At 37.2% G+C, this 27279-nt stretch overlaps 1 protein-coding gene across 2 annotated transcripts in view; it reads right to left on the bottom strand.

Annotated features, from left to right (window-relative positions):
• Positions 1-16790: 16790 nt before the first annotated feature.
• LOC139694041 (Kv channel-interacting protein 4-like) overlaps positions 16791-27279 on the bottom strand; it is a 588264-nt gene continuing 577775 nt past the window's right edge. For both annotated transcript variants that reach the window (XM_071592446.1, XM_071592447.1), the window contains exon 6: positions 16791-17097. In XM_071592446.1, coding sequence (XP_071448547.1) covers positions 17050-17097 — 48 coding nt within the window. In that variant the 3' untranslated portion in view covers positions 16791-17049. The remainder of the gene's footprint in view (positions 17098-27279) is intronic.

Below are 27279 nucleotides of genomic sequence, written 5' to 3'. Positions count from 1 at the left end.
TAAATATATATATATATATATATATATATATATATCTTATATATATATATATATATATATATATATATATATATATATACATAAATATATACATATATACCCCCTTTGTTATGACCTGTAATACTCCACCTAACGTAATAATCGGCGCTGTAATTAATGAATTTTACAGTCATACTTTAAAAGTAATAAAATACTGTAATTGTTTCACCAATGCAATTTCTCTTCGATTATCTCGATTATCCACTGATTACTCAGAAACATTATATGTCCCGAGAAAAAGTACGCTGCTGAAGGCATTATTTTTTATACGAATTGTGCTAAAATAAATAATTAAGTAAAATGAAGCACAAATTTCGAAAATTTTCATTGATTGATAAATGCGTAAATCATTACGAAGAAAAAATTTCATCAGCAAGCCTTTGTATAATGTGCTATTTGCTGGTTAAGAATGATAAAATTCTTTTTCATAAATATAGCTGATATAATGCAATAATAAATCTTCATGTAAGATTCCTCCTGGATCTCCCCTCCCACTAAGTAGGTAAAATGAAATGGGTCTCACCTCTCCTCCCCAAAATGTCTTACTTAATTTAAGAATACCAATTAAGGCAGGTTAGGATATCATTGAAATCCTGACATATTCCCGGAATGGAATTCGTAGGTTAGCGAATACGGTAGGAATTGGCGCTTTGGTGAATCACACCTAGCTCGTAGCACTCGGAGAATAAAACACTAAAATTCTTTGCTTCATGGTAAAAAGTTGATCATCTGAAAAATTAAGCTGACTCATGAAAATTTGCGCATCACACCCCAAATTGGGAGGCAGTATTCTACCGTGGCATAACTATTTAAAAGTATTTAGCCCCAAAATAGGGCTTAAAAAGTCTTCCACAACGTTAATGGTCATTTGTGAATTTTGATGGGTCGCAGATCCTTAAGCACCACTCGTGATAACTTACTAGCAGGCCAGAAATACTGAATTTCAAACAATTCTTTCAGGCAACCATTGAAGTTGTGATTCCATATGATCGCTCAATTATAAGGGTAGCTCCATATTCAAACCTTATTTTGCTCGACTGTTGGGATAAATTTGGAGAAGTCAGGACATGTGGAATCAGGAGACACTGACAGAAAACGGGATTCTTACGGCGGTAATAGAGGGATAATTCCGTGAAAGCGAGGTAGAGGGGAGGATAAGAATAGGCATTTTGGATGGATTGAAATGAAATGAAATCATTGAATTCGCAATTCCACACACTTTATTGAAAAACACGACCCAGGTTTCGACGTTGAACGTCATACGTCGAAACCTGGATCGTGTTTTTAAATAAAGTGTGTGGAATTACGAAGTCATTCCATTTCATATCATTTCACTTCATATGTTATGTAAATAACATAAAGTTACGCCGTGGACGACACATTTTGGATGGAGTTTAAAGTTCAAGTACTTGTATGTAGAGTTAAAGTGTCTGTTATTGTAACATGTAGCGTAAGGATATATTGTGTCATGTTAAGTCATACGAGCAGAGTAGAATGTATTGCCACAGTCAATCAAATCAAGATTGCTGATAATAATCCCAGATACCTTAAAAATATGTTTGGAGACAATGAATACAAGGTTTTCTTAGATCCATCCTCTTACTATTCATTTGACTTTTAAAATCTTGGTATCCAAATTTTTTCTGCATTCATTCAACACGGAGATAACATAAAATAGTTTCTTATGTAACTCAATAAAAATCATTTAGCAATTATTTAGCATCATTTTTAAAAATCATTTAGCAATTACATTGAGCGGACAAAGATTGACTGAGAAGCATCTCAAGGCACAGAAAATATTATTGTAATTTTATACTTAACATTTCAAAATGGTTTTCTTAATGTGAACATTTGTTTTGAAATTTCTTTCGCTTATTTAAAGGGATGATGCGTTACAGCACGCCGCAGTGCATGCCGATGAAGAGAGAGGGTGAACAATGTCGCCTTGCATCACAGCAGACCCACAACATGACATTGGGCTACCCGAACGGGGATACCATAAACTTAGTGAATGTTCATCGCGTACTTTGTGGCTGCTCCGACGGACTCTACTGCAATAAGGAGACTTTTTCCTGCACGAAAATCAGCCGGAAGCGTGTACCATCTAATCATTGATCAAGCAAATGGAACTTCAATAGCTATTAAAGGAAATGAAAGCAATTAATTGCTATGATCTTCAGAGTTTGAACCCACAGAGTGACTCAACTCGGCATAGATTATCAGGTGGTGACTTCACCGTCACTTTCACTGTGTTTTTTTTTGTTTCACTGAAATAATGCAATACTAATTTATAAATGTTTACCAAAGCCACAGTATTATGATTAATTAAGTTATTGATTTAATAATGCACTCGTGCACTTATTTTTGAATAAAGTATTTTCAAAAGGAATGAATGGTAATTGATGTTCATTTAATAATTTTGACGGAATATGGTTACACTACAAATAATGCTACGTGAATAATTTTTTTTTAATTTCATGATTGTCAGATAGCAAAATATTTTGGGTCACTAGCTCTAAGTAATAGGGGGAGCAGGAAATCCAAGAAAGGTGTGAAGCTATCGGGTCATTAAGTCACTTTACGTTTGAGACAACGTACGTTAGTTAGCCATGCAGTAGCTGTATAGCGATCAGGTTTTCATTCAGCGTAGGTCACACTGATAACTTCAATTTAGTGAAGAAATAAGATTGCCAATTGGTTAATGTGAACATTATATCCATAGCCACTACCTTGTAACCGTAGTCTGTCAATTCTTGAGCAGTTTAACAGTCGGCTTAGAACTTAACTGGCTGTTATAAAACTGGGGTTTTGATTGAACCGGAAATTAAAGTTAACCTTCAGTTTCGCAGAGTATTATTAAAACTGGCCTAAAGCAAATCATAAGAGATACTCATGGTGGCACCACCAAACTAATTTCATTTAAAGGTTTAATCACAGATAAAATTAATTGAGCGACTGCAAGGCACTTTAATATTACCTGCACAATATCTATTAGCTGCAATTATATGGGGACCGCATAGAATACTGGATATGCATAACATAAAATTGAACAAAATGTAGACACTTGTGCAGCAAATTCGTTACAGAGGTAAAGCATTTACAATATTTACTGAACCACAAAGCATCCTTTCCGCATCACTACACCACTTTAAATGCGTTCAAAGATTTGGTCTTGTGTAACTATAAAAAAGCCGATCCAATGAACACCTTTTTCTCAAGTAACGTAGAATTTTCTATTCCCTACCATAAGTGTTTTGAACATAATTTATGGAAGCTATTATTTTTAAATAGGAAATACATACATTTATCTACTCTATACTTCACATTTGCTTTATGCTTTAAATTATTACATAATACTTTACATTTGAAGCATGTCACATGTGTAACTGTGCGTAGCCATTTGTAAAAGAGATTTTCTCTTCCAATGCCAATGCTTTTTTCGGAAAATGCTAGTAATAATTGAGTCCGCAAGTTAAAAATATCTTCAAAATATTTTTTCAAAGTTTTGCAACTGAAAGTTATATTTTGACAAGAAAATATGCAGGCAAGTTTGTCGCAACCGCAATGGTGTCTCTTGAATGGTACGTAGACGACGAACTAACTTCATTGAGTCATTCTTTATTGGGCTTAAAACTTTGTTTAGAGCTACTTGACTATTTGAATAATTTACTCAAGAAGCCCCCAGGGTTATTAAAAGAGTCCCTTGGATTACAAAATGGTGGTTGTAATGGATGAGAAAAATATGATTCGGCAAATGCTGGTTAAAATATTTTAAGTATCTTTTTGATAACGTACTATTAAGTGACATGAAATGCATTTATTTTTAATATAGGTGAATTAATAATGAATTTTTAAATATTGATTAAAGCCACTGAATTAAAATTGAGACCATATAATCAACAATCCATTTAAGTCGCCTCAAAACGACCCCTGATTTAATCTTTTGCCTGCCCAAAATCACAAGAGCCAATATGATAATTAATCGTGTGTAACTTACTTCATGCTTGCAATCCAGTATTAAGGTCACCTGTTTGTCGTCCGAGGAATTGCAACTTCCATAAGGGTATTCATCATTTGGCGCATAGATCTCCGTTCTTGATTTTTCCCTGTGGTATGGAATGATAGGGATTTCATTTGAAAAATTCTGCTTGTAAGTACAATGAGATCAAGTGGTAAAATAAAACGGTAAATTTACCAAATAAACATAAAAGTCGATTACGTATTTACACATTTTAGCTTCTCTGTGCATCATTTAAACCAATATATGACATTAATATTTGAATAAAAAAGCAGAGGATAAAGGGGAATAATGAAAATCAAGAAGTAAAATTGATGCAATGATAGGAACATTAAAATGACGATTTATTTAGTTTCTACTATCCCTTAAGTACAGATATGAATCCAAACTGACTTTCTATATCACAGACCTTCAATTAGTTTTATTAGAAAATTTTAAAACTTATGAATATATTTAAATTTATTAACGGCCGGATTAGTCAGGTTGGATTACCAAGGTTTTCTACGTCCCTTAAGTTCGCAGGCTCGAGTGTTCCTAGGCATGGGAGCTTCTCATCCCCTCCAAAAGATTATGATAAGGAGAAATTAACTTATCAAAATCATAGGGGCTTCAACACAATCAAAAGCGACCGATTAGGGAAAGGTAATGGATGACTTCGAATTGAAATGTCAAAATTCTGGGCGAGTCACCTGATAAACTTGACCAAGATTTTAGTGACAATAAAATACCAAAAACCAGTAAATGATACTTCAAGCCACTTTCGATGTTAATCGATGTTTTTACGACCATTTTGTTTTTTCTTTCTTTTACTAGAAGGTAATGATGTGCCCTTTGTTTGTTCACTCCAGAGGGTACGACGAAAACAGTGCGAGTATACAGGGTCGACCTTTCTGAATTGCTATTTTCTATCTTCTCGGGCTTCTTCAATTTCGGGTTCAATATCTGTGGGCTACCTCCCATGAACTACAAACTTGACGTAGTGTAAGGACTTGTGAGTTCTGATGAACCCTAGAGCTGTTCTGGCGGAAGCAATGATAATTGCTCCTCGTCTGTTCCACAGTGTGGCGGCTGCAAATCAGACCCCATTGGAGCAGCTATTGAGTGATGGTGCCACGTTAAAAACACTATTGATGAAGGCAATGGGAAACCTCCTCAATTGTTAAATTCAATTTTCATGATGGATACTACAGAGAATATGAGTCCTGGTAACTAAGGGACTCGGCACAATGGGCCGTGTGTCGTGCCCGGCAGCGGGAGAGACAAAGCCGGTTGTCATCTTACGAAACCCTTGCAGAGCAAAACCGACGGCAGCACCACAGAGGACGCTAAATATGAAGGCCAAAATAGTTAGAATGGACACTTTTAATGCCATGAAAATGCTATGGACAGGAAAATTAGGGAATATAAAGCGAGAGGCCGAATGAGGAAATAAAGATATTTTGTCTATGCGAGGTGAAATGGAAGGATAACGGGGATTATTGGAGTGATACTTGATTTGTAGAATTTGAAGAACTCTTAGAGTGATTACTGAAAGGCTACTGGAGTATTATACAGTGAAGGGGACGAGAGCCAACGAGGGGTTGCCATTACATGGAATAAAAATGTAGGAAGAAGCATAGTCAACATAGCGCAAGCAACAGATAGAATAATACTAGCTGAGATAAAAGCAGAACTGATCAAATTGGTCATTGTTCAGGTATACATGCCACCGAGCAATCATGAGGAGAAAGAATTCGATAGGATATAAGATCAGTTAGAGGGCATAATTGAGGGTATTCCTGAAGGGAAACATTTCATAGTGCTGTGGGGTTGGAATGCGACGGTAGGCGAATGAGGAGATGGGAATGAGGTTTAGGCACGAGGAATGACCGGGGGGAGATAGCAATTGAATTGTGCAGGAGATAGTGGTTAGTCATCACCATCATTTTGTTTAGACTCCTCAAAAGGTGTAGGCTCCTGGAAAATGTCTGGTGACCCAGGAAGGTATCAGTTACATTATATTATGGTTAGGCACAGGTTTATGAACAGCGTGATCAATTCGCAGAGTTTCGTCGTAGCGGATGCGACCTCTATATACAATTTAGTTATGAAGTGTAGCGTCCGATTAAAAATTCTAGGGTAACGGAAGTGGGTTAGGAAATGGAATGTAGAAGCATTAATTGGATTGTAAAGGAAGGAGGCTGCAGAGAAAATCATGATTTAAGGAAAAGAGCTGAGTGCTATCGGGGAAAATTGGAAATATGTGTATCAAGAAAAGGATATCGAAAGCCGCAAAAGAAGCGTGGTGGAAGACGCAGAGCGAAGACATGGAAAGTATGCAGAGGAAGGGTGAAATTGGTGCCCAATACAAGCAGGTTAAAACACTATCGCGAAGTGAGAAGGAAAGATCTTCGTTAGCTGTTAGAGATAAGCTAGGTAAGATAAAGTTGAAAGATAAATGATCCAAAAGTGATGGAAGTACTGTTTGGTAACGTACTGTACAAGTAAAGTACTGTACAAGATGTATAAAAGTATTGTATGGTAAATAATTTAGGCCAGCAAGCTTCGTCAAAGAAAGAGAATATCGTGAAGATGAAGGTAGCTCAGGGCAAGGCATACTCTACGATGAGATAGAAAGGGCATTAAGGACATGAAATCAAATAAGGCCGAGGAGGTTGGCAACATTCCTGCTAAACAACTTAAAGGTTTAGGAGAATGTGGAAGGATGAGTCTCTATGGACTGATTCGTATCATTTATGATGAAGGAATCTGGCCGGAAGACTTTGTGAGATCAGTGTTAGTTCCTATTCCGAAAAAGGTAAAGGCCAATTCATGTGAGGACTACAGAACAATAAGTTTGATTTCCCTCGCAGCTAAAGTTGTTTTCAGGATCATAAACAAAAGGATAGAGAATAGGGCAAATGATTACCTAGGGAATGATCAGTTTGGATTAGGAAGGGAAGCGGTACGCGTGATGCCATTGCAGTAATGAGATCACTAATATATAACAGGAATATAGAATACAATCAGGACGTGTTTGCCTGGTTCGCAGATTTCGAAAAAGTGTTTGATAGAGTGAATTGGGAAGAACCAATGAGTATATTCAAGAAAAAGGAATAGATTGGAGGGAAAGGAGGCTACTCCGCAACCTGTACATGTCGCAGATTGCTCAGGTGCGATTGGGGAACGGGGAGTCCGGTTGGGCAGTGTTAGGAAGAGGTGTAAGGCAGGGTTGCCCATTATAACCGTTGCTGTTCAACCTGTATGTAGAGGAAATGATTAAATAGGAATGGAAAGAACTGGAGGTGGGAATGAAAGTGGGCGGGGAATTCGTAAAGTCAGTTAGATTCACTGATGTCCAAGCTTTAGTTTGTCAATCAGCCAAGGGGTTGCAAGCATTGGAAATTCAGTGCGACAGATATGGGATGAAAATCAATATTAATAAAACAGAGGTTATGCGATTTTCTAGGAAAAAAAGGCTAGGCTAAACATTAAAATAGGAGGGCAAAAACTAGAGCAGGTAGAACAGTTTACGTATCTCGGAAGTGTTTTTGACCAACATGGTCAAAGTAGTAGGGACGTAAGGAGAAGAATTGCGCTAGGGAAAGAGGATTTCACAAGGAGGAAGTTGATGACATGGGCGTTGAGTAAGGATGTTAAGAAAAGTCTCATCAAAACATTGATATGTCGCGTAGCTATGTATGGCGCGTGAACATGGTCACTGAAGCAAGATGATAGAACTTACCTCGTGAGATATTATTTGCATTTCTTATCAGACTGGAATGCGTCATCAACATATTATGGATTTGGCATCAAAGTGTTTCCATTATGCAGGAAAAAAGTTACACATTTTTGCTTCAAATTTGTTAAACATCAGAAAGGGTAGTAGTGTCTTACCGCTAATAACCAATGGCAGGATAGTGATCAATTGTGTTTAGATATTTGACAATATTTCTTCATATCTTGAGAACCTGAAGAGAAACCCCAATCAAATTCAACTATAAAATCAGAACACTATTTATTGCACTTAGCGTTAATTTCTTCTCACAGAGAGAGGTATTATTATTAATATTATTATAGATTTATTGTTGTTATTGCCAGTATGCAAAGTTTTCATATATCCATAGGCTATGTACATGGGTGTGGAATGAAAAACCAGCAACATTTTCATGAAATTCGGTGACACAGTAATTAAAATATCGAGTGAAAAAACACATTGCGGATTCTCTTTAGAAAGGATTCGACACAGAAATGAATAATATGCATTCAGACGTGAGACCATCGCCTAGCGAAAGAAATGTTTACTTTTAAGCTGTACCATTGTTCACATATTCCTTGACAAAATCCAAGCATAGTCACGTACACAAGAGAACCAGGTTCAATTGCGAACACTTAAACAGTTGACTTATTCCATTTCTTCTGAGAGATTCAGAATGCTTCTAGACACGAGGTGAAATGCGCCGATCGCTTTTTCTCTTGCGACAGGAACGCCAGTAGCTCTGACATTTGACACTTCTTCAAACACTCGCATCACTCTTGATTCGAGGAAATCACTTACAGGCTGGGAGAAGTCAGTGGAGGAGAAGATATGGAAGCATACTATGCGGACCAATGGTGTGAAGGAAGGAATCGTAGGTCTACCGTCCATTTCAAACTCAGAAGGCACCTTTTGTTAATCAGCAACTATCTTCCAATGAGCCAAATGGGTTACCTTTCCGGAGCGTCATTTTGGCTAGTTAAGAATTCTGAATTCCATGAGCTACTAAGCACAAACCGGCGGGGCATATTCTCCCATCTATAATCTCCATTATGGAAGGAAGAATATGCCCTCTAAACGTGATGAATGGGATAGTTATTGGCAGCAAGCGTGGATTTGATAATTTAATTGAAAGATGTTACTTTTTGAAACCAGGTTTACAACTTATCATCGGTATTCCGCTTACAAATAAATAAAGGGAAGGATGAGCTGAAAGCGTTTCCGTGGTTACCGATTCAGGTTGCCTAGATTATTCGCGCACACTGAAAGGATTTAGATATATACAGGATGTATACGACAGTGAAAGCCGCTCTTTTGAGACCTGTGCGTGCCTTTTGAGATTGAAAGAGGAGGTAGACATGGAAAGTGCCGGCTAATCCGGTAAAAGCGTAGGATCGTGAGAATAGTGATTGCCAAACTGAGGTCAGTGTAAAAGATCTATTTTAAGCTGGAGAGACCTGTGGTCGGACTCGAGGTTGATGGTGGTGGTGGCACTGGAGTGCTGCCATCTACCACGCGCACACACACACACAATCAGTCAGACGTGCACGACACACGACGGCAGAGAAGGAATTAAAAAAAAAGGACAGCCACAAAAGAGCACACACTTCGAGAAACAGTCGAAGGTTTTCACAGTAGTGTATTTATTTTGACGATGAATAACACAGACCGTGGAGCCTAAATGTTTTCGCCTTATGTCCCAATACGGCGTATTCAAATTTCTACAAATCACAGCTCTGGAATGCCGTAAAAGCTAAGGGCAACGACTGACAATTAACGTAATTACATCGATACGTCACAGATCTGTTGCCCCGAGTCGGGATGGCTACCCTATTGAGCGCTCTTCCCGGCGACTCACGGGCATAACAGGTGACTGCTGGAAATATCTCTGCATGAATGACTGCAATGACCCACCGTAGCTACATTTTTGCGTCAATGTAGACCTATAATCTAGAGCGTAAGTTAAGTATAAACATTGCTAGATAATGGCCGCTTATATCAATATATAACAACACAGGAAAAATTCAATATACACTATAGTTCACGCATGTGATACACCTAAAAAATCAACAATTGGATTTTTCCATCAGTCACGCTGAAGTTCCCGACTCAAAATGTTCTGTGACGTATTAAAAACCCAGTCCGCCTTATTCAAAGCCAAAATGAAAGGCGGTAACTATATAAAACACACGTAGCAAGTGCTGATTGGTGTAGTAAGTGGTACACACGGAGAAAGTTATATTATTTTTACAATACCTCTGTTTTTGACATAAATTAGCAATAACAAGGTAATGAGATAAGCCATAGAATTCAAATGGTCTCCAAAAACTTTCACGACTTTTTTCAAGGCCCATCTCTTTCAGGCCCAATAAATTAAATCACATATTTATATTTTTATTGAGGTAAAAATATTTTGGTTTTTGAGCAAAAAATCACGTTTTTGATGGATAAAAATATACATTATCGTTAAATATTAACTTAAGACTTTATCCTTCTCGAGGATAATTATTCAACATACGTTAAAACGTTAATGATGGCTAAGATATTTTTGACTTTTCATTAGAGAACAAAATAATTATTGCAATTAAACATGGAGAAGTTACGTCACAGAGCATCGACTACTCCGTTAGGCACGCGCCATATTTTAGAAACACTCTGTACATGTTTGACATTGTTATGTTCCAGGAGTCACAAAATATTTTTCCCATTTTTCAAAGTTGTTCTGCCTTGTGGAAACGCAGAGCATGAGTTTTTAACAACGATAGATGGACTTAATTGTAAACAACATATTGAACAATTATGTTTCATGTAATCCGTAACAAGCCATGTACATACCAATATTTATGCGAAAAATTAACCAAGTACATACGCTTTAACGATTGAATTCTTTGAACATTGTGATGGTCAAGGGTCCATTTTGGGCTTTGTATATCTACTACGTTTCATAATTATGAAATGCATGTTTGGAATGTATGGGTACAGTTAATGTTAGTTTTTATATTCTTGAACCTCTCGAACTAGGAACACACCAATCTACCGCTGACAGCTCGTAATTTAAATATAGGTAGGTTAATAGCATCTTTTTATAATTATCAAACTCTTAATGGTATTATTAAAAACATCATAAACACAATTTACACTCTAAAAAGTGTTAGTAGAGTTAACAGATAGTGTTCCAAAAGCTCTGACCAATAAAAAGACTGGAATACATCTCCCTTTAATGCTAAAACGACGTTTTCTTAATTGCTAAGAGCTAAAAACTTATCATTGTGTGATTATCATTTCCATTAGGCCATTTCACTATATTTTTTACTCTCTGGTGTATTCGAAGTTAATATATAGTTTCCAAAAATTTAATTTTCCATTTATGGAAGATTTTTAATTTCACGTTAATGTTGACAGGCTTCAATTTGCAAATCAAACCTTTCAGGCTTTGATTGCATTCAAATCACAATCCCTGTGGACAGTAATTTTAACTGTGAGGAAGGGGCATACTTCTTCCTTTGGAAAATGAAACATCTTGTGGCATAAATTTAACCAAAAAAAAGGGGATGATTAAATAAACTTTTCTAAACTTGAATTAATTTCTTAAATGTCAATTGAACAATTTGGTAGTGAATCTCATAAATATGTTCGATACTAAAGGTTTACATAAACAATAATATGCAATAAATTAGAGAGCACCCAGATATTTTTGGTAGCTCTGCATGTATAGTGAGACGCCACTGTTTGTAGATCTGATTTCTGGATTATTGATTAACTCTTGCTCCTAGCTCAATGCAAAAATGAATGCGGACTAGACTGATCGTAACTCACTACGTGATAAACGAACCAACTTAACTGCAGAAAGCTAGTGACTATGATCAGAAACGAATAAATCTTACTATCCAAGTTTTCAAGCATTTTAGTTTTTAAAGCTTATTCCAATGGTTATGTTCAGTTATTCCTAAGAAAATAGTGTTGATTGGTGTTCTTAAACTTGTAATTTTGCGAATTATTTATTTACTATTCACAGCTAGTCTGATTTGCATTTTTTATGTTAAATCTCTCTATTACCTATAATAACCTGCATTAATAATAAATAGAATACTAAACTGAGTACGCTAACATGGGGGTGAAACACTACATAAAATAACTTTTAATTAGGGCATGCTACAGTGAGTCAAAAAGAGAATATCTTTGGTGGTTTTAACGAAAATAGAGGGATAAATATTCAATTGAAACACTTTTGACGAATTTCCCAGTGAAGTCTAGTCTCGGGTATTTTTAAGAAAATTTCTACCGACAGATGCTCGATAAATCACTCCTAAGTTAGCAGTAATCCTTTCAGTATTCTATTCTTCAGTATACATACGAGCGAATTAAATACATATTAAGGCCGCACATATAAGTGTCAGCTGCTTGCAGGTTCTTCCAGTGTTTCAACATACTTGAGTTAGGATTATCCGAGTTATCTCAACGTAGACACTTAAAAATGTAGACAAATGATTCTCAAAATATTACATATATTTCCGCATTGGGTGCCACACTCACATACAGCTATCGATGACTGTAAATATTTTGTCCACCACATACCGGGTAGAGAGATCTGTAGGGTTAGGTAGCTAAATATATTTAAGAATTGCTCAATGAATATAAGTGGTTGGGACATCAATGGAATTTAGGAATTTCCTATCCCCATTAAAAATAACTTATAATGAAAGGACACTGAATTTGGATTTTTCATGCGAACATTAAAAGACTTTTAACAAGAATATTTTCACTATAGGATGACAGAGTCAGTAATCCTTAAAGCATATGGATGATTGACGCTCGTGAATTCAAATCTTAAACTTCACCTACTTGCTGAGAATATCATAATCAAAAGAAGTGAGTGAAAGGATATTGCAAGAATGTAAAGGCATAACTTATTTCACAAAAAAACGAATTTGGTAGTCGGTGGTGATTTATGAAAGTTTATCACGAGGAGAACTTAATGTTTGTAATTTCACGGATGTAAGTACATTGCAAGTACAGGTAAGTTATGAAACTGAACAATTTTAATCCAGTGAGAAGTGAAGTATTTCTTTCACTTTTAAAGCAATCACTTTAAACATTACCGGTACATATTCTCCCCTGGTCTCTCAATTCCATTTCATATTCTAAATTACTTCAATTTCCACGAGTGGTAGTTATAAGAAGCGGAAGAGGCCAAAATAAATGTTTTATGGTTTCGAGGCATTAAAAAAGAAATACTTCCAAAACAGAGTAAAATAAGTATTAGTCTAACATGGGACCCCTTCGTGAATTAAATAGTAAGGTAGGTAAGTAGAATATTTGATTCCTGTGTTGTTACCAGAAAAGTAATAAAACTTTGGTTAAGGTCGGCACAAATAAACTTTTAAAGTTCTTCAAGTTGGCATATTAGTTGCAATTCTTTTGGTTACATAAATTAGGCGCTTTAGTTAAATCTACATTTTAGGCTGAGAATATGAAAGGCAAAGATATTTGTTCCTGAATTGGTTGCTAGGGGAATGGAATCACAGGTAAGGAAATCCTCAACAAATTAACCTATCTCGTGAGAAACGACATAAATAGATTGTGTGAAATCCTCCTATGAAAAACTGATTTAATGGGAAAAACTTGAAAGTAATTATGCAACATACTATTTAAGTACCCACTAATTGTTAGAATTTTCAGTGAATATTTTGAATTTCGGGTCCATTGTCATGTAACCATTTTTTAACCATTCCTAGTCTATGCCTATTTTTTAAAATTTTTACTGAAATCTTTATAATGAGAGTCATTATTTTTCCTGAACGATGCCTTCCAGCAACGATGAAAACAATTTATTTATGGCGTAATTAACTTTACGCAACGGTGCTGAACTATTACGGAACTACTTCATTACTTTATGCAACCGTTATTGAGACTGCATCAAACTACTATAACCAATTCACCCCATTCCCGAGATTTAATTCCCTCCTAATATTTGCTTGTAAAAAATTAGTAATGGCTTTAAAGCAAAGATATTGTTTCCATTGAAAAATAATATAAATGACCGTTATCTTCCAGCTTGAACAATGACATAGGCCTTCTCTTGATTTTAAATTCTGAAATCTGATTTATGAAGCAAACAGCATTAAAAATTGCAGTCATAACTATATTCATGATTTTTAAGTTGAGTACAAAGTTGTTGCACTGAGATGGATAATCTCCAGAATAAATGCTTTTCTGAACTATGACAACTTATTTTAAGTTTTATTTCACTTGATGACTCAAAAGTTGGGCTTGGAAAAATTCATGAAAATAAACAATGTCACCACAAAATTTAGAGTATTCAACTATAAGATGCCTATGGTAATCGCGGTAAAAATATATTTGGAGTTAAATTACGAGTGACCTAAATTTAAGCAACATCATTTTTTCAACTGAGAGAAATCTCATATATTGATTAATTATGTCAACCTTTAATATACGAATATTTTCGCAACTTGCATTAATAGCAGATGTTAAAGCAAACAATAAATTCTTTTAAACTGAATGCTATTTAAAGCCACTCGTGCAAACTAAAAAAATTCATATACTCTATTTTTTTTAGATTTATCTATCTACCTATTTATGGCGAATAAGATACATTTTTGTTTGATACACGAACTGGAAATCTATGCATCTTCAAAATACTTTCAATGAACTCATTTCTCTAAGATGCTATAATATAAATTACCGGGATATTGTTGTGAGTGATTCTGAAGAAAAATTATCCACACAGGGCATTATTAAAGTAAAGGCATATTAAGCTTGTCCAAAACTATATCCTATGGTGAGAGAGATTACCATTGACTGCATACTTGTTTTATTCATTTAAAATTTAAAATTCACCTCGAACTATTTTATGTTTTACTTTACTCACTAATGGAAGAATTTTCGCGGGTTATCTCAGCGGCTCTTTTACAGTAACCAAGTCTTCATTGCTGGTAAAAAAAAATATTTTTTTGTTAATGGATTCTTTTATAGTTACTTGGCCAAGCTGACAGCTGGACTTATAATAAAGTCAATTACCGATTAAAGTACATCGAGATCATTGGTAAGCCTTATTAACGTTTTAGCACTAAAAGACTCACAGCATAGAGTGTTGATAAAAGTCTCTCACGTCCAATAATTCACTCATGAATCGAGGAAAGACCTATTTTCAATTTTAAAATGAACAAAAGTTATCACATTAAATTGCGGAGCAATTTTCAAAACAACGTTCAAAAATGCTAGCAGATTTCGGTTCCAGGGAACAAATTTGGAAGGTAGGTCAGCCAAATGAGTTGTTGACAGTGCTGTAACACTGTGCTGCAAAATACGTCAGTCCAAAAGCCCGGTCCTTATCATACGATTTCAGAAATTACGAATTGCTGAAAAAATTATACCTTGACCAGAACTCTTTAAGAATCTCATCATGCTCAACGTTTTGTTAGCGTTGATGAGCGTAGGAACTGAATCAATGCATGAAAATGTCGTGTCGATTACTCCTGCGGCCGTGGATGAATTTGAAAGACATTATTCGTTCGTCCGTTGAGTGTCAGCGGGTGTATAATTTATTTGAAGGTTTATTATGGCAGTGCGCTAAATAGGTACGTAGAGAGCCGCTGCTTAATCGACAATGCTGCAATTCTGTTTCTTATTAGCGCTAATAAACGCAGCGTTCTGGATGATGGCACAATGTATAAGCACTTATTCACTCATCCATGCTTCACATACAATAGTTCCAATAGGTACTTCCATTTTTCGACAATTCGACGAGCAAATGAAATGAAAAGCTCATGGAAAAATTTTATCTTCCAATTTCTGATTCCAAAAGTCAGGCTTCACCTTTTTCGAGCATTTTCGCGGTGGCAGCAAACTGCATACAGAAAATTGCCTTCAAAGGAGCCTTTATAAAGATTATTCGTGAAAACATTCAAACTTACGCATTCTTTCACACGCATCCATGATCACACAACACAAATAAATTATTCACTCAGTCGATTGCTTTCGTGTTCCTAAACGCAATTATTTCCTCTGCTTCCGACATAGTTTTGCTTCAATCATACACTATATTTCAAATCACCTACCACTTTCCATTGTTTCCCTAAATGATATCCAACCTCATCGCACTGGACAAACATTCACCCACTCGTTTAAATTATAGTTTGGCAAACGCCTTGTTCTAATTTTAAACGTATTGCTTTCGTCGTGAGACACACACACACACACACGCACATTATCTTTCTTCAGAATGACAGCCTTAGGACGTAAAGTGTCACTTTTTGCTTAAACTTTATCAGCACAAGGAAAGAACCCAACCATGCAGCGTCAACAATGTGACTGTTTACTTTTATTCCTTTGTCGTTGCACGCCGCTGCAACCAACAAAAAGAAGAAATATTGGCGCAAAGACTGTTGGAATGACGATGTAAAGACAATCACTAACAAAACTACTTTGTTTTTTTTAACAATAGGGAACTCACATTCCTTTGCTAACGTAGGCGATGTTTTTTAAACCAAGTGCGAACAAAATCCACCACCAACAGCAATTTGGATATTCTTCGTCCACTTTCTGTACTCTATTCCTTTCTAAAACTATGCCACCGAGCTGCCAAAGCGTCACTATGATTCATTTTAGCTGCTGCGCGCATTTTTGTTGAATATTTCAAACTCCCACTTCAGAAGTTGACCTCAGCCGACTAACCTCACCATTTGTTACACTCTCACTCCGATTTCTCCACCGTCGCCTAAAGGAGCGTCTCCGACTGCGTGTCCGCCTTCGTTTGGGGTTTTCTCTGCACCGCGCGCTGGAGGGAGCCGGCTGCGGTGCCTCCGGACCCTCCTTCGATGCCAAATGGGAAGACTGTTATCCTTCTCCGACCTCGACCCTGGGTGAACCGCGGGGTCCCAGCACCCCCAACTCCGCCTTTGGGGGACACAACCCCCTCGGGCCTCCCGCCACCGCTCCTGGGGTCCACTGCTCCGCCCCCGTCGCCCTGCTCGCCTCATCCGGCCCCCAGGAGACACAACGACGAGGCCCACTCCGAGCGGAGAAGCTCCTCGAGGCGGGCCGCGAATGCACCGGCGGCCCCTCCGCCCCCGACAGCCCCCGCGACCAGGGGGGACTGGGGTGAAACGGAGAGGACGACCCTTCGACTTCCACCCCCTTCCCGCAACCTCCACTCCAGCTCCGCCCCCGATGCCATAGGCGTCCTACGTGGGGCGGGTTGGGCCTCACTCCTGGGGGCCTCATTGGCCTTGGATCATAGCGCCGAGTCGAAGACTTGAAGTGACCTCGTGATAACCTCATCCTGTTAGGAAGAAGATAAAGAGTATGGGAATTAATAATAATATTCCATGGAGACACATTTCGAATATATATTACATACACATATCTTGCTTTGACGCAACGTATCTCAAACACTTCCATTATTTTAAATGGGAGCAATATTGAGCCTTTATTTTTCAATAACCACAAAAGTTCCAAGGACAAGATTGATTGATTTTTTTGGAATAATATATTTAGGAAGTTATTCAGCGGGCACAATCATTGTACTGATAGACTCAACTATGTATTACGGTATTTAGACTTTTGTTTTTGAATGAATTGGCAAATTAAATTACTGCCAATTAAATAAAAGTATTTAACCTGCAATTTTAGATGGTTTCATAAGCTAATAGCTCTTCAAACTTCTAATTAAGGCGACAAAATTATTCACATATCCACTATGGATATGCGAATGATTCTGTCACCTTATGGTGACTTTAGAAGATGGTCAATACTATAATTCCGATGCTACAAAATCAAAGAGTGTTCCGTATTTAGCCAACAGATTTTTCTTTTTTTTATTAAAATCTATTGAAGTAGAAGTATTCCAAATTTCTACTTTAAATATAGGAACGATGAAATATACACAAGAAATTTTTTATCAAACTTTTATTGATAGTGCGAGAAAAGACGTGGTTACAAGAGAATAATGAGTCACCTTTGAAACTTTCAGGATAAAGCATGTATCTGGTGAACCACAATGCTGCTGGCTCGTTAGTTATAGTGGTGAAATAATTTTATGACTTCATTGGAGTGAGATTGACACTTTATAGTCCCTTCTCCATCTAACATCTACATATACAATTGCCAACACCGAATCCCAAGGTGGAGGAAAACCAATCCAGGAGGCAATCGAACCCGACCTTTGAGCCGGCAGGCGAGAACACTATCCCACCGCCACCGAGGCCGGCAGGCCAAAATTTTAAAATTAAGTAATAGAAATCATTTAAAAAAAATTAATGCAAGCTATTAAAGGACATTATCCAGCGATATGATCAACCTGCTCAAAACCACTCTTCGAACAGACTGAGGAATTGAATACTTGATATTGTTTACCATATACGATTACTAGATTTACGTGGCTATTTAAACGATAGAGTAATCGCGGTTTATTAGTTGACCATGCTCATAGCAATCTTTTGACTAAAATAGCCAGATTGGCTTAATGACCTTTGAACACATAATTGATAGTGACACATAAAATTTCAGTAACCTTCATCCATTAATGAAGGATTGCTATGGCAAATCATATTTGTCCTCACTGGAAAATGTAGCATTTTAAGCATGGGAGTATTGAGAAACAAAATGATGAGAAGGTGCAGAATAAGTTAAGTTTCACATCTAAATATTCTGTGAAAAAAATTCCTGGTGTCATTCAGCCCGAGAATCTTAATTTGAAGATCAAGAGCTCTGCCGGATCGAAGCTATGTGAATTATTCATGATTTAAATCTGTGATTCTCTCGGGATTCAGTACGTCGTGAAATTCAACAGAGTGTTACACTGCATCATCGCCTTTTATTAGTTAAATAATAGAAATTCGCTCTTCAAATTGCGCTTTTGAGTGCATTATGAGCATGCAATTTCCCAGCCTCAAATGAGTCCTTTCAAGTGACCAGGCTATCTGATTGCCCCTCACAGTTCTTTCAAGAGACAAATAAATGAATACATTTTTATAATTATTGATAAATGAACTAGAGCTTCTAGAATAGCCAAAAGTGTGACATCTATGGAAGAAATACTACAAGAAAATAGCTAATATATGGGAGAAAAATGGCAATGTTGCAGAGATGGCAATGTAACGGTATACAATTCGGATGCAGGATGCTGGCAGTTTAACAACATTGCGATTAATACGATACATGACGACGATGAATTATTAGCCACGCCAGAAGCTACCCGAATCACGTACGACGTTTACGTCACAGAACAAGCACTTCAGTCTGAATTCATTATAATTTCTTCCCCTTGAATAGGTGCTCAAGTACTTTTTTTTGAAGCGGTGGAGCCCTGAAGCAATCTTACTTCTCGCCCCTTCTCTCCCAACGTGCCATCCAATGACACGTCTTCCGTCAACCTTTCTCACCCGACTTCCTTGACGCCACCTTCCTCCCGATTCTGGATGACTCCCTCCTCTTCCCTCTCTCTCCATCCAAATACCGTCCATCCACCTTGATTCATCCCGTCTCTCCTCTTACCATTAGCAATTTTCCCCGTCTCCATTCCCCCGACTACCACCACATCAATACCCTTCGATTCCCTCTATTTCCCTCACCTGTACCCAACCTTTCACCATCTCCAGCCCCTTCTAACCTTTAACCCATTCCCTTCCCCATCATCTCGCCAATATTTGCATTTTCACACACTCAAACTTTCGTTCCACGACCAATCCACTCTGGTCCCCCTCCCTCTTCGCAACCACCCGCTTAACTTCATTATACCCGGCGCCTATGCCGCGACCCACTTCTTAATTCCTCTCGCCCGTCCCGTTTTCCCCTTTCTCTCGCACTTACCCTCTCCCCGGCTCTGTCACCAATGCGGAGCTTTTCGTTCCATTGCTTCTCTGTACTCAGTTCCCATTTCGTCTCGTTTTAGTTACTCCCCATAGCACGCGTCATCCCTTACCCCTCCACACCTCCGTTACTACCCTCCACTTACCCATTCACCAATTCATCAGTTCTATTCCCTAGGGCCATTTGTTTTCCGGAAAGAATAACTTCACGTCCTTAAGAGTGCATGTGTTCGGTCCGTGAACGTGATCTCCTTCTTGATGCCACAGGGACCGCTTAAGATCCCGGTGTGAATCGTCCGAGAGAAATGAGACCGTATTAACAACCACTTGCCTTTAGGTGCCAAATATTTTAAATTACGTGTGTCGGAAGCATTTTAAATTCTAGAGAGTCAAAGAAAGGATCTAGCATTCACCATACTTGTATCAATTGCCATTTCAGGAACACACTTGAGTTTTTCATGGAGATCCTCGTACAAAAACCTAGCAAATTTTCCTTATTCGTGGATAAAACCCCAAAACGATGAAAAAAAACCTAAATACATATCTGTTTAACATTCAAGGAGTGATTTATTCCAATGACGGCCTCTATTAACTACATATTTTAATGATTTAAATAAATGTATACTGCGAATTGTACCGAGAAAATGCTAGAATCGCGCATTAGGAAGGAAATACACGAATCCTCAACTCACTCAGGCATACTGGATCTCTATCCGCCCAAAGTATTTAGACACTGGTGCTTAGAACTAGGGAAACGAGATTATATAAAATCCCCCTGACTAACAAAAGAATTTATTTCTCCTATAATGCCGAGTTAAAGAAAATATAACCATCAAGGACCTATAAGTTATTCAGAAAGACACTAGACTACACTGCATTTATTTCATAAAAGCTATATTTCTTTAATTCATGCGCAATTCCAATGTAATACCTTTCGTATTAAGAAAAAGCTAGATGAATATTGCCGATTATTTTTTTAAGGGAACGACGCACATATTAGAAAAATAAAACGGAAATTAAAATAACAAGCTTGAAACTTAAATGAGTTCAAAACTGCTAAGCCCTAGAAACAAAAGCGATAACAACACCTTTACGCTGCAATTACAGCTTTCCCAAGTGCTTATGACTGTCACATTACTGCAAATGGGCGAAAATATCCTAAGCGGATAATGCAGAATCAAGCTGAAAACTGAAATGGGCACTTTTTTCTTCAGGCAGTTTTAAGCTACGGAATCGTAATTGCTCGCTCCATTAGAGCACACATGCCATTGGTTCGTTGGAGTGTACTCGCCAAACTCGCTCAACTAGGTCATTAAAATGTTCAATCCAAACCATTTAGCCGACTTCTGGATATGGATTTGAATCACTAATCGCTTTCCGATCGCAAGGAGTCGTAGGACGAGAAGTTCTCTCCCTTAATTTTTCCTCCCACTCAAAACCAGCAGTTCAGAAATTTAATTGAAGGGGTTATCGCGATTTACGGCACAGAAAAATCCTTCCTTCAATGACAAAATTGTCCTCGCGCGGGGAAGCCTCGCAAAGAGCACTCGCCCTCGAAGGTACTCTGTAATTTACGAGCCAGATTCTTTTCAGTGGTTTCAATTGCGCGCTTTGTCCAACCTTTCCCTTGTCCAATGTAACCGCGGACTCCCTTCGGCAAGCTGGTACTGTAAATGCGTATTTTATGAACGTATGAAATATAAATTGACAGCAACTCGACTCCCATTATACTCTTAAAACGATAGTTCTTCCTATTTTTCTGGTCTTCGGGATTACTCTCCAATTATTCATCCTTTATTAAAAGTACTTGAGTTTTATAATTTCAGGCCTTTTGATACGGCGACCCCAAGTTCTTAGCACCTGTATTCTAAATTGAAATTTTTAAGGAAATGAAATCAAAGTACTCCGCAAGAATATAAACCTTTTGGCATATATTATAATGTATTTTTGGGCTTCGAAGTTCGTTTGTTCCATTTAAATTCAGCAGACCTTGAGTGCTATTGAAAAATACGAATAAAATGAAGAAAGGGAATATAAATTAAATATTGATGTTAACTGGTCACGTTTTCTCTCGAGGAAATATTTAGTTGGAGATTTTTAGTCAGATGAAATTCTTTGCTTTAACAGGAACCTTTCTTAAGTCTTCATGAAATTTACCTCAGCTCTTAATAGGAACCTTTCTTTACAGGAACATTTCTTAAGTCTTCATGAAATTAAATTTAGATCTTTATACTTAGTCTTGCTTTCAATATCATTTTCAGAAATGATTCATACGCCAACTCATATTAGCGTCTTATATATTACCGCCTGAGAAAAATTATGAAACATAGAAGTGTTCAAATTGAAAGTCCTAAGATAATTTGGCAGGCATTGAGGGAAAACGCAGTAAATATTTCAAATTTTCAGCAAAAAATTATGAAAAAATAGTTAATTCTGAAAATGACAGTGATAAAAGGAATTTGAATTTATATTCCTCGTATGTTATCCAAGGTTGAAAGCGCGTGTTCGCATTTGTTATTTGGTGAGAGCTACCTGCCAGCGGAAACGCAAGATTTAAAATAAAGTAGTCAGTAGAGTTAGGTACAGTAGACCGTTGTTTTGTGGAGCCCCGACTCGCTTAGTGCATAATTTACTTCCTCTTACGTGCATCTAAGGTATAATGAAACTGTAAAGTGACCCATGTCCTATGCGCATGGTCATAAAAATCTTTATCTACAAATATACGATGACTATTTGCAGCAAGTTCCTCAATACAATCAATTGAAATCAAATTAATCATTCTACTTTTTCTCCCGGAGATATTTCATCTTTAGATAAATTGTGGATGAGAATGAAAAATTAAGCATCAAAGACAAAATAAAAAATATTTCAGAAATATGATAAGGTATTTTACGAAAATTTAGGTCCGAATTTTGATAAAGCATTATGCGAAAATGAACGAAAATAATTTAAGATGAAAAAAGTAACCACCAAAAGCAATGCACTCGAACTCCTGTTAGGTCAAGATAGTATTTATCTTAACTCAAATGTCATATAATGGTTCTTCTGCCAGAATAGCTGAAGAAAGGGAAAACATAACAAAACTAATATACATAGTTCCTGTAATTCATAAAATGTAAATAGGTATTACAAACAGCGTTTGAAGGAAGTGCACTCTAATAACGGAATTATAATTCCATAGAACATTTACGAAAATAAAATAATAGAATCCGATAAAATAATGTCTGTATACCAGAGGAGCGATAGCACAATTGCGTATTTTCTTGTTCGTTTATTTTTTCAATCCGAAAATCGGTAACTCTAGTTCTTTATACGACATATCCCTAACCCTCCCCAATACTTATTCCATTCCTAGTCAAACCTATCGTTCCCTTCTGCATGGTAAATCCTATTCTGGCCATTAGTTTCCCCACATTCTCACCTTTGCCATAATATTAAAAAAATATTTTCCTTTGAAATTTTGTTCATTTTAATTCCAGTGTACTATTTATTTATCATGATGTGCACGTATGATTTTATTTTCCCGCATGTTGTTCCGGAGATGAAGCAGGAAATTGACGAGTGACGATTTTAGCGTCCCTCAGAATAAACGCTCCATGGATGGGAGAAAGCAGTACTGCTCGTCGAGTCATGAACGAAACCAGTGACGATAAAAAAAATAGAGCACTGAGTGCACAGTATTGAGAGGAAACTCAACCCAACCAAATTTATGCTCGACTACCCGCATGTGAAGGAGTGTGCGGAGCGAGGAAGGAGCAGCTGAGTGGGAGGGGAAACAGAGAGGCGGGAGATAGGAGAGGGAAAAGGTGCGGTGTTGAGCGAAAAACGGTGGAGTGGGGGGATAAGAATGTTGTGGTAGTGCAAGGGGGAGAATGGTGATTAAAACGAATGAGCGGGGTAGCTGACGTTGGAGGCAATTTCGTAGCTTAGCAGAGCGAATAAAGGGTATTGTTAGGGGAAGGAGACCTGGGACGCCATTGAGTTAGAGAGAAAGCGAATGTTTTGGGCGTGTTTGCATGTACATAAAGACAAGCACTCATGGGCGTGTGTGAATATATATATATATATATATATATATATATATATATATATATATATATATATATATATATATATATATATATATGTATATGCACACGTATGTACACATACATACGAGTATACATGTTTTCACACACATATGTGTATGTATATATATATATATACATACACACACACACATGTTTATACATACATATATATACATGTACTCATTATTATAGAAACGGATAAAAGGAAAAGGGATAGGAACACACACAAAGGACGAACACAGGAGAGGTGGGGAAGGTGGAATCCAGCAAATAACGAGTGTAAAAATATCTCCTAGACAGGGATATGAACCGGAGATATTTTTACACTCGTGATCGAGTATTTGTTCGCCATTTGGCGGGATTTCGTGTTTGAATGCATATATATATATATATATATATATATATATATATATATATATATATATATATATATATATATATATATATATATAAGGCATTCATGCGGCAGGTACTTATAGCCTGTATTTGGGAGGGAAACAAGAAGAGGAAAGGGCAGGTAGAGCAGAGGAGGATTAAAGGGGTGTAAAGAGTGGCGCGGTCGGTTGGAAGCTGAAAGGGATAAAGGATGTAGGAGAGTAGACGCGCATCGAGGGTGGGGAGTTGAAGAAGTAGCAATGAAGAAATGAAACGCGAGTATTGAGTCAGAGGGAACGGAAACGGAACGAAGTAAAAGAGACAGAATGAAGCCTGAGTGCAGAGGGGTAGATGGTGATTAAAATATTCAACGATTGTAATGGTAAGGCGTAAAAGGCAAAACTCAGACAAACTCGGATAATCTTATCACTTCCTTTGATGACCGAGGGGCATGGGCGCATGAGACCCGTGAGTCTAGGACAATATCAAGGGAACGGCTGAAAACATAGTAAAGGGGAGAATCAAACTTCCTAATCACATCAAAACGTTCATGACAAAATGTTTTTACAAGTAACACAGCGTAATTAATTCAATTGACGGTTTTATTTTGCATGCTGAAACTGAAATTCGGATATCAATTGATATTAGACAAACTTGAAAGACAGATAAATTCTTAGGGCGAGATAGTATTAAAGCAGGACCCAGGTTTTTATTTCACTTAAAAATTTTCGCAGCTAAATCAAAATCCTGACCTAAGGATAAGCTGTCGCTTTTAGCTGCCGAAAATAAAATCGTAAAACTTGGTACTCCAAAGGGGTCATACGAGAAAGATTTTAACGCCATGTTATATGAGGCTTAAAATAAGAGGATATATCTCCTGTGGCAATTCAGTTCTACAGTTCAAGAATTATTTTCTTGGGAGTGTTGTAAACAGTTAAAGGTTGGTGTCCTTTTACTCCTTCCCACAAACTTAAATTACCGCTTGCAATATGTAATTTTTAAAACATCTTTGACGATGAAGTGAAGCATAAAATGAAAAAAGTTACGGTCATCTTTTCATTTGGAAGAACAAGCTTTAAATAGACTATACGAGTGATATTATTCCAAAAATAGTAATATTCATGTAATTTGCGTGTGTATCTTAATTTTCTCCTGAATGCTAAGATAACTTTTGCTACCCATCGTCAGCTACCAGGTGGTTGAAAACTCAGTGATTCTCAAATCCCATAAATACATTCGACTTCTTATTCATCATTGTTTTTTTTCGAATTCTCATACTAAGGATAAGCAATCAATAAGTAAATGCCGCAACTGTTTGCATTTCATGATGATCTCCATTGAAAAACACTGTGGGTCCGTTGGTGAATCTGTTGTGGTTTGTTACAGGCATGTTGTCATGCTGATAATATTGTCGAGTTCCATTCGTCGTAGAACTTTGGTACCAACCTCCTGGCAAGCATTTTCATAAAGCCATGGCCACCATAGGCGTTGTCACCCAGCTCTGTCACGATGTCGCTGTAATGTCAATGTCAAGTATAGCAGGTCACAACGTGCATGTCGCTCGAGGACTCTGTCATGAAACTGCATCATTATTTACTTGCGGTTATTCAGTGGATTTGCTTTTTTCATGGGACGTGTTGGAATAGAAAAAAAACAAGGCATTACGGAAGAGACAATGCAACGAGAATTGATGGTAGACTAGTTTATCTATTACCTTGATTTTCGCTAGTTCTAATCTCGAAGACAGAAAAAATTCGATGGTATTTTCCTTTGAGTCACAAATATTGTAGTGCGAAAACAACTAGAATGTAATTATAAGAGTGTGACCTGCTTACCTTATAATTTTAACAAATTAACAAGCAATGTGTTGTGCTCAACATGGTTTTTGTTTGGCCAGAAGGGAAGAATTTAAACTTGGATAACCCACTAGAGTCGTCTTTTGGTCTACTTTTAAATAAAAAAATTAATATTTTAATCTCTAATTTTTCGATAACACTAAAATTATTTTTACAAGAGAATATCTCTTGTGTTTTGTGGGCAAATCTCTCCCGTATGGGACTGTTATTCGATAATGTAGTGCTCAGGACAATATTTCCAACCCCTCTTTGTTGTTTTCAAGTTTACCCTGCCATCCCACGTCTCTGTTAGGGGGATGACTCACGCTATTCGCTGCCAACGGCGGTGTGTTACATTCTCTACCTGTGAATTTAGGGGTGGGGAACATGCGTTACATGCCCATAAAATAATAGTATTTACCCCTTTTTTACTTCCCAGTTCTGCATGTCCTGTCTTGGCAGGAGGAGGTATGTCGTATAAATGATTGTGCCTCATTTTTATTACCTTTTTGCGTACAACAAAGAACAAGTTTATTAGGTGAAATTAAATCTTGTTTTGAATTAAGTCTTCCTCCAGCATGTTTATAAATTTGCACATTTTTCGAGAAATTTTACTGAATATTTTTCCTTTTTCCCTTCCTCTCCCATATCCTACCTTATCCCTTACCCGCCCCAACTGGTGCTTGCACCCCCTGCCACACACCTTTTCGGTGGATCGCGGGGTATTTATGTTGATGTAGAGCTAATGCATTTGTGAATTGTCTGTCCTGCATGACTAGAATGCTAACTGGTAATTAGTGACTGCGGTGTATGCGAGCCCACCCTTTTTAATGGGTTTCCTTCAATGGAGTAGTTACTAACATTATCATATATATGTAAAGTCTAGAACATATTGTGACATAAATGTTACTTTAATGGGGTCAAATCAACCCCCCCTTTTCTCACCCCCTCTTTAACGTTTATATCGGTGGATTTCGGGGTGTCGTCTTTATTTAGAAGTAATTGAGGAGAGGCAGAATGGCTGGTGGCCTAAAAATCCCAGAAAACGTAATTTCAACGGCCTGGGAGGAAGTGTATATATATAAATGTAAGGAAGTAACAAACAATAAAATGTTTCTAAAAATACGTAGATGCACATGTTAAAATTAAATAGCGAAAATTTCTAATGTTTATGAGCATGTAGTGAACTTTTATAGATTTATCACTAATTTATTGACATGTAAAATAAATTCTTGGCGTTCACGGCTGAAAGTCAGGTATGCCAAAAAAACCAGACGAAAACGTAAGGGATGGGAGACGGAGAGAATTAGAGAGAAAGGGCCTGAGAGAGAGAGATGGGAGAGTGAGAGTGCTAGGACGGCATTGTCCGAATAGT

The sequence above is a fragment of the Hetaerina americana genome, unplaced genomic scaffold, assembly GCF_022747635.1.
Source record: "Hetaerina americana unplaced genomic scaffold, ioHetAmer1.1.p SCAF_5, whole genome shotgun sequence".
Classification (NCBI taxonomy): domain Eukaryota; kingdom Metazoa; phylum Arthropoda; class Insecta; order Odonata; family Calopterygidae; genus Hetaerina; species Hetaerina americana.
This window is presented reverse-complemented; position numbering and strand designations above follow the sequence as displayed.